This window comes from Achroia grisella, unplaced genomic scaffold (genome assembly GCF_030625045.1).
Source record: "Achroia grisella isolate CSIRO2021 unplaced genomic scaffold, CSIRO_AGI_Agris_v1 utg3972, whole genome shotgun sequence".
NCBI lineage: Eukaryota > Metazoa > Arthropoda > Insecta > Lepidoptera > Pyralidae > Achroia > Achroia grisella.
The window spans coordinates 652,361-661,745 of record NW_026712838.1 but is presented as its reverse complement, the minus strand read 5'-3'; the positions used below and the strand labels follow the sequence as shown (position 1 = coordinate 661,745).

The 9,385-nt window shown below is 32.5% G+C and overlaps 1 protein-coding gene across 2 annotated transcripts; it reads left to right on the top strand.

Annotated features, from left to right (window-relative positions):
- The first annotated feature begins 2,629 nt into the window (after positions 1–2,629).
- LOC131844160 (chitin deacetylase 1) lies at positions 2,630–9,138 on the top strand. Of its 2 annotated transcripts, none has more exons than XM_059192962.1 (5): positions 2,630–2,770; positions 3,706–3,844; positions 5,401–5,513; positions 7,282–7,431; positions 7,516–9,138. In XM_059192962.1, the coding sequence occupies exons 1-5, from the start codon at positions 2,719–2,721 to the stop codon at positions 8,673–8,675; spliced, it is 1,614 nt and encodes a 537-aa protein (XP_059048945.1). In that variant the 5' UTR covers positions 2,630–2,718; the 3' UTR covers positions 8,676–9,138. The 2 variants fall into 2 exon arrangements, with proteins under 2 accessions (XP_059048945.1, XP_059048944.1); XM_059192961.1 differs by lacking the exon at positions 5,401–5,513 and adding an exon at positions 5,113–5,243 and having other exon boundaries at positions 2,631–2,770.
- Positions 9,139–9,385: the final 247 nt, after the last annotated feature.

The following is a 9,385-nucleotide window of genomic DNA, read 5'->3' as shown; positions in this document are numbered from 1 at the left end:
TTTACAGATAGAATTTCAACCGACCAATTCTTTGTCTTTGTGTAATTGTCGTCTTAAATAATATTAGCAATTCCTCTACTCTCTATTTTGTCACTTATATACGATAATGTGACAAGCCTAACAACGAATAAATATAAAATATCAAAAGTAAACAAGTGCGAACTGTACTCGGTGTGGAAATAATCCAAACAAATAATGTTAACATATTTCTACTCTCTTTACTTGTATGATAATTTACTTATATATACAGTAATTTAATTAAACATAGTATGTATATAAAATTCAGATACGATATGAATGAACTCAATGTCTCTGATGTATACATTTTACTTTTCACAGCATTTCTTTGTTTGGACCAAATATAATTATAATATTGTACCATATAAATAGATATGTAGGTGAAGGGTCCTTAATAACATCTCAATACCTCTGGCAAAATAATCAAATTTTTTTATTTGATGGTGATCAAAATTTGATTAAACTACCTTTAGGGCTCTACTGCTATTACTTTACATCGAAAAAGTTAAATAAAAATATTTTAAAAGGTTTTTTATATTTGTAGGTTAAGAGGTCACTGTTTAGATAGAAATATTATATTATAGTATATGAAGGATTATGAGTCGATTACATTTGCAGATTTTGCCACCGGCGCGGCGACGCGACGCACTGTGCGCTGCGCCGTGCCGCCGCGCCGTGAGGCGACGTCGTTGCTACATCCACAATAACTTCGGGCTACAGAGAGCTGCGAGATTGTAGCGGTGCGCGCCCAATCTTTGGCTTTGGGCTAACAACTTCTTACATAATCAGTTACACCCGGATATCGCTAGTTTACCTACTCATCCCGTCGTTAACATTTCGTTAATACAACTTGGTGCGGGGAATGGCTGTGGTAAAAAAACAAATCTGCTATGGACTATATTAAAATGTGGATAGGTTAAATAAATCACTTATCACGACAGTGTCAAGTCGATAGATCTTGCTCTCCTTTCAAAACCGTTGATTATTATTCAAAATTTTGTGTCATTAAAAATTTACGAAAGTAAAAATAAAGTAATAAAATGCTTGCGATTAAAAATAACAATAGACCTACACGACTGTTATCCCAGATTGGGTAGTTAGAAGTATTGTCAACTATCGATGTCATGGTGATAACGACACTTGACATATTAAGTATGTAATTTATATATGTAAGTATATGTAAATCCGACATGGCAGGGGGTGAGCCTACCATCTCACCATAAATTAAAATATATCACCATAAATTATTATATCAATCACATTTACTCTATATATATCTAATATACCTATTTCTCAAAAGATTAATGATATTCCTACATTCTATCCTCAATACTGAACTTGAAAACTGTTAAGATTATGCAAACAACTATAAAACATTTATATTTTATATCATCTTTCCACCTTTATTTGACATTGACATAAAATTAAATAAAACTGGTTACGTGGATAATCGAAAGTCGGTGTCACTTGGCAAGTATGTTAAAGAGAATCTTTAAAAATCTTTAGAGCTATTCATTACTTCGTTAACATAATTTACTACATATGAACGTATATATTTCGTTTATAAATAATTTATTCATATAAAATATATACCCAAGTGGAAATAAAGATACATTTTAAATTCAATAGATAGGCCGATTTAATTGTGTGAATGATATTTTTTTCATATAGGTATTAGATACGTTTACGGGTGGTAATAATTCTATTATAAAGTTTGTGAAAACACTAGGATCTCTATGTTTGTTACTCCATTATGTATAACTGCCGAAGCCATTGCCCTTGTTACTTCTAAAAATTCAGATTTTGTCAATTTATGTGTCACAGATACCTTAGGTACTGTATATCCTAACCTTCAAAACAGAGACAAAGAGTAATTGTTGCATTGCGTTGGATAAGACGACCTTAAGCTACCAGAAGGTTGTATTAAACGTAAAAAAGGGACATAGTAGCAGAAATGTTCATTCCCTAAATATATCCTCTTCATTGCTGTAATGTGTAATATAAATATCAACTTTCAAATATAACATTACAGTTTTACTTATTTCTTTGCAACTTATTCTAAAATGTAAACAGGTTTGGTTATTTAAAAAGCATATGTATAGTAGTAGTATTTAGATATATACATACCGCATGCAAGACACCACAATTATTAGTCATTTTTATCGATTAATAAATTACGCTTCTTATAATCAAACTAAATATGTACTTATACACATGATAAATACCCGGAACACATAGAACCATCATTAGTAACTACACAGTATGTAAAGTATATTACATAGTCATACTTATCTATGTAGTAGTAGGTTAGAACATTATATTACTTAAGATTTGGTTATTTATTAATCTAAAAAACAGCAGTGTATACAAATATATCTACATTTGACTTTAGGGACTCCTTCACATAGTGTTGCAACTATAGAGAAAGTAGCTAATAGTCATTAGTTAAAAATGTAATAAGTAAATCGTTAATACTTTGATTACTTCCATAATACGTCATCCTTTGCTATTAAAAGCTGGCTCTATGTTATAGTCATTTAAATTGGCAAGAGGCATAGTCCATATAGGACCAACGCCGACTGCTCGCAGGCTGGGTAAGCACGCCCTGCCAGGTTATATAAATAGGTGAAGAGGGGCAGCAGAGACCTCTTGCACTTTCTTGTCGGCGCACAACCACGCAGCCAGTACTCGCCGAGAGCCATGGCTCGACACGCGCGTTTGTTTCTCGGTGTATTGTTGCTCGCCTGCTACGGTGAGTCCACCCCACCTAACTTTATTAAATATTTTTTATACCAATATATTGTTATTAAAAAAGACACGCTTTCTGTTTCAATTCAAAATACATTGTATTCAAATAAAAGGCATTTTTAAACATGTTTTGAAATAAGTCTATGGTACAGAAATTTATTTAACGAAATACATGTAATAATAATATTTTTTATGTACTCCATTAATATATTTAATACTGTAACTTAAATTAACTTTGCGTCTTCAATAATTTTTATATTATTTTATTATATTTAAATTAGGCCGCCATTACTACCGTTATGTCGTTATTAAAATATCTACCTATAAGTTCCAAATTACAAAAAACATTACACTGCTTTACTGTTTATAAATAATAACCTGATGTTTATTCATGGCGATTAAAGTATTAATTTAAAGCCAGTACATACGACTATATACGTGGCTTGTTGAGTTTGACTGAGCTGACCTCGATTTCTTTTCAACATAACTTTCAATGCCGACCCCAACTGCTTACGGAATTAAATGCAACATGCATACTTTTTCTGAGTACTTATACTTTGTGAGCACATTTTTAATATAATACCATAGAATAACGTACCTAAGAAGTAGTATCTAAATAAAATTTAATTAGACGTGTCACACACAAAACTTTTAAAGTATTCAGCACCGCAAAGAAACGGTACTACATTCCTTGATTGGCAGTGTTGTAATCGCCGCTTACGCTGTATTGCATTACCTAATAGACATCCTTAGTCTCGTATTCCTTACATTATGTATAAGCACCTAACTGTTGATAAAAGTTGTAGACTGAAGTGATACTTATTTTTCTTGGTTAGGTGTAGTTTCACCACCATAGAGTGGTTAGTAACCATTCAGCAATCTATATACCTCTTACACGTTCGACATGTACAATATTTTTGAAACAAACTTTTTTTACAGTGAGCAGTGAAATACGAGTAAAACGACAGGAAGATGACCCGACAGGAGATGACGTGAACGCCGAGCAATTGTGTGAGGGCCGGCCCGCCGATGAATATTTTAGACTCACCACCGAAGGTGACTGTCGAGATGTCGTCAGGTAAGCTTTATTTACCAGTCCTTTTCTTCCAGTTCTATATTTACTTATAGGCTTCAGTTCGAATAATAGTGTGACGAAACAGCTATACCGTGCAAAATTAGAAGGATACAGCCGGCGTTAGAGTCGTCTATCAAACATCTAAATTACGAAAGTACTTGACGCAAGAAGAAACTTATGGTTACAATAATTTCGCTCTGATTACAAATAAGCATTTAACGCACAATTTACTTGTTAGCTAAAAATGCAAAAAACGTCTACAAAAATTATTGATATAAAACATTTTATGCCACTTATATACGAGTTAGTTTACCCAGTTTATTAACTCAGTTTGTTTTCTTTAGAAACTTGGTGAAAACTTGTTAGATTTAAAACAAGTTTTACTGATTCAACGTATCGAGAACCTGAAATCACACCTCTCAAGTTAAGACATAATAGACCACGATTACACAACCAAAATATATGTATATTTATTTATTAATCGCACAATCATTATTACCAATTTAAATTAATATACCCTATTAGTAAATAGGTATGCGGTGACATTCTACGTCCATGAACGAACAGCCACCACCGCCGTATCATAGCAGTCATGCTTACCTAACTGCATAATGAAATTAGTTTAAGACACATCTATTTAATAAACTTAACTTTACACTATGTTACTCATTTATAAAGCTATTTGGCGACGTGGTTATACAATGTACCTAGGTAACAATAACCATACGAACAAACAACTTCTACATGTTTATTCTTTAGAGTTTAATATATGTATATCTTTTGTATATGTTTAAGGAAAATTAATTATGAATGGTTTTCACATCTTACAGCTTTAATGCGCCATCTTTTATTTAATACTCATAAGTATTAAATAAAAGATGGCGCATTAAAGCTTTACAAATTCATCATCCAATATATTCTGAGTGTTGGTATTCATTTAAATAAAAAGAAGAAGTTTAAATAAAGCGTAAGAGTAGTTACATACTTATATGCATATGAATTATGTATATTTTTTTATGTATATTTTTTTTTTTATCTATTTCAATTTTTATTCTGAATATAGTATTGAATAAGATTGATGATTTTTAATTTCATAATCTACTGTAGTAATGCTTAAATATATTTGACTTTAGTGTTTGATATTCTGATATTGAAATTTATTGTGCTTACTTTGATTTAAAGTGATTATAAGTAATTAGTAAAAATAATTATATATGGCCTGTTTTCATTTTCGCGAAATATTTTTTTGCTGAGAGAATCGCTGTGTACAGGTGCGACCAAGCCAGCGAGAACGGTGTGACCAGGCTCGCCTCTGTGCGGTGTCCCGTTGGTCTTGCCTTCGATATCGACCGGCAAACCTGTGACTGGAAAACAAATGTTAAGAATTGCGATAAAATAGAAAGTAAGTCCTGTTTATCAAGGGAAGTGGTTATACGGAGGGCTTAACTTCCTTGTCGGAAATCATCGCGTCAGAAGATTGTATATCACCTCGTTAGCCTTCCGGATATCCACTTCCTTTTTTTATACATTCATTTTAATTACATTTCTTGTCAACGCAGGTGCACTAGGTCAGGTCTTAAACAGATCACTTGCCCATCTGGACTGGCTTTCGATCTCGATAAACAAACCTGCGACTGGAAGGGTAAAGTGACCAACTGTGAGAAACTCGAGAGTAAGTGCCGAAACAGAAGTTATTCGCGCATAACGAGCAAGCGGGCTTGGGTGGGTGAAGGGGCCGCGTCGCACTGTAGTTAGGTGTATTGCATGAGGCCCCGGACTAAAGGAGAGGCCACAAGGGACCGATCCGTTTTATACATTATTATTATATGCATTGACATTTCTTGTGTAATCATTATACTTTTATTACACCAATTATTATAATCATAACTATAATACTTTATTATGCGTTTTAGGTCTTGAGAGTTAGTACACTGGTTGCTTAATTTAATAATTAAGCGAATAATTGACTAATATATATGCAATCTATGGTTTGTTATGTTACATATACGATATATTATGAACTGTGAAATCTTATAACAGTGTCTTGAAGTATATTTTATAGAAGTTATATAAACATATTATTTCGAACATAGCGTTATATTTTTAATCGTGCTGTAAAAATAATATATATATGTAGAGTCATTACAATTATTGTTAGCAGTTATAAAACCTGCATATTTTAAAAATAATGTTATATAAGTGACTTAAGGTAAAAATTTATAACTACATACCTATTTATAAAAAGTATAAACATGTAAGTAATGTTGATGCAATAAAATAATGTTGATGCCATAAAATATTTGCCCTTAAAATTGAACTGGCAAAGTGAAAAATGAATTATAGTTCACTTTACACTTGTCAAGTTTATTAATAATTGATCCAGTGCACACGTAAATATGTAGTGTAAATATCGACTTGTTAATACAGAAACACTATACACTTCTATCATTCTCTTTGTTTTCTAAATATCTACTAACCCAACGCTTTAGCTTCATTATTACGGAATTACTATATTAATATTACTAATAAGTATATAACCGCATTTCGTTTTTATTATGTTAATATTTCACATATTAATTTATAACATGCTATTACGTTATAAATATATAAATAATTCTTTAACTACTAACAAGTACTTGTATATATCATACACACAGCTTTTGTTAATCTTAAATTTTGTTGATTTCATATTGTTCAGTCGTAAATGTGTAATATACATACGTAGTTTTTAGTTAAACGAAACATATGTAGTAATTTAACTAAATTAAATATCAATAAATCTTAAATTCTACGTTACTTGGTGCGTTTATAGTAGTAAATTTTAAACATTATACGGCTGTGCAAAACAAAATATTTTGACCTTTTTACGAATATTCCACGAATACAACAATAGTGAATAAATTAATAATAAAATTATGTAAGTAGATATGTTATGGAAAGTTATTTAGTAAAAAGGTTAAGAATAAAATACCTGTATAGCTACAATGTACAATTTATACTTCTGTCGTTCTTTTCTTTTACTCCATTTTTCATATTTCGGATCCTCAAATACATTTTCATTTTTGAGTCGGAATAATGTACCTTCCCAAATTTCTATGATCTCTTTACCTCTCTCTTAACTTATTAATGTTATTAATTATTAATTAATGACGTGACCATATGGACACTGTTACCTACCTACTTAATTACATATACATATTTATATTTTTTTGTACCTAATTACTTTTTAACTTGTCATTCTGTCATGCTTCGCCGAGCCCTTTCTTTGCTCCATTCATAATGATCCTTTACACTCGTACATCGAAAACATCACACGGAGATGAAACCAGTTCATATAATCCATAATTATTCCGTACGCGCACTGACCAGTTACTCGTCCTTGTTGAATCTCCAAATAATATATGTAACTTTACTCAAATATATATTTTTTTACATTGCAGAACCAAGGAAAATATTACCTATTCTCAAGACCGATGAACCAATTTGTCCCGAGGGTAAATTGGCTTGTGGTAGTGGAGATTGTATTGAAAAAGAATTGTTTTGCAACGGTAAACCCGACTGTAAGGACGAATCTGATGAAAACGCATGTAGTGAGTGTTACTTTTATTATTTATGTTCAATTAATAATTATAAGTAGTTAAATAGCAGAAATTAATATTTATATTTTTTTGCAGCTGTTGACGTAGATCCTAATAGAGCACCTGACTGCGACCCTAACCAATGTACTCTTCCCGACTGTTTCTGCTCTGCTGATGGTACTCGTATCCCAGGAGGAATTGAACCTAACCAAGTGCCTCAGATGATTACTATCACTTTCAACGGGGCTGTAAATGTTGACAATATAGATTTATACGAACAAATTTTTAATGGCAATCGCCATAACCCCAATGGCTGTCAAATTCGTGGCAGTTTCTTCGTCTCTCATAAGTATACGAATTACGCAGCTGTACAAGAACTCCACCGCAAGGGACATGAAATTGCGGTATTCTCTATAACACATAAGGACGATCCGCAGTACTGGACAAGTGGAAGCTACGACGATTGGTTAGCTGAAATGGCTGGCGCTCGATTAATTCTAGAACGTTTCGCTAATATAACTGATGCCTCTATAATTGGAGTTCGTGCTCCTTACTTACGTGTAGGTGGAAATAAGCAATTTGAAATGATGGCCGACCAGTATTTCGTATATGATGCTTCTATTACAGCCCCTCTAGGTCGTGTTCCTATTTGGCCATACACACTATACTTCCGCATGCCACACAAATGTAACGGTAATGCGCATAATTGTCCATCTAGAAGTCATCCTGTTTGGGAAATGGTCATGAACGAATTGGATCGAAGAGATGATCCGACATTCGATGAATCTCTGCCGGGTTGTCATGTAGTAGACTCTTGTTCCAACATCCAAACTGGTGAACAGTTTGCTCGTCTTCTGCGTCATAACTTCAACCGCCACTACTCGACCAACCGTGCTCCTCTTGGTCTCCATTTCCATGCTTCCTGGCTTAAATCGAAGAAGGAGTTTAGAGATGAACTTATCAAATTCATCGAAGAAATGCTTGAGAAAAATGACGTTTACTTTACCTCCTTAATTCAAGTAATCCAATGGATGCAAAATCCAACAGAATTGTCATCTCTAAGAGATTTCCAGGAATGGAAACAAGAAAAATGCGACGTGAAAGGTCAACCTTTCTGCTCTTTGCCAAATGCGTGCCCACTGACCACTCGGGAGTTACCAGGAGAAACTCTACGCTTATTTACCTGCATGGAGTGTCCCAACAATTATCCCTGGATATTAGATCCTACAGGAGAAGGTTTTACTGTTAAGAAGTGATCTCTTAAATTATATTAAAAGACTGTACACATGTAAATAATACTCAATATTGTTAATAATAAATAATTACATTTTTGCGATCGTATGAGGTCAGATGTAGTATATACATATATTTTTACCCTCATTGGGTACTTACAAAGCTATTCCAATTGTAGTGAAATGTCACCAAACCGTAGATATTAATCTATTTTCAATCTATAGCACTAAAGCAAATAATAGTTTGTAAAAGCCATCAAGTCAAGGTTTTCAAGAAGGGATTTTTTTTAATTAAATCTGCAGTGTTGATTGTAGAAACCTATCTCTATTATTGTAAGCTGATATTTGGGGCGTTTAAGGCTAATTATTATGAAATGAAATGCGGCCTTAAAACTTTTTACTTAATTGATAAGTAGACTTAATATTGCATTAAGTAATTTAGGTTACTACAAATTTATGAACAATAAAATTTAATTTTGAAGTAAAATTACGTAGTTTTCATACATAATCAACTACCAAAAATTTATTCCATATGTACCTACCTAAATATATAATAGAATTTTAGACAAGGAGTCTATAGTATCTTTATCTTTACGTAGTATAAAACGAAGTTCTCGGAGCTGTCTGTAGGTACGCTTAGATATATGTATTAACGTAGGTATGCAACTGATTTTAATGCTGTTTTCAGCATTAGATAGAGTGATTCAAATTTAACTTCCTATTTAAAAATCATT

What these genes read in the sequence shown, in the direction of transcription:
- LOC131844160 (XM_059192961.1), top strand. Translation starts at nt 2,719, where the DNA reads ATGGCTCGACACGCGCGTTTGTTTCTCGGTGTATTGTTGCTCGCCTGC. An exon ending in ATTGTTGCTCGCCTGCTACG is followed by an intron (nt 2,771 to 3,705) that starts GTGAGTCCACCC and finishes CTTTTTTTACAG; the next exon opens with TGAGCAGTGAAATACGAGTA. An exon ending in GACTGTCGAGATGTCGTCAG is followed by an intron (nt 3,845 to 5,112) that starts GTAAGCTTTATT and finishes CGCTGTGTACAG; the next exon opens with GTGCGACCAAGCCAGCGAGA.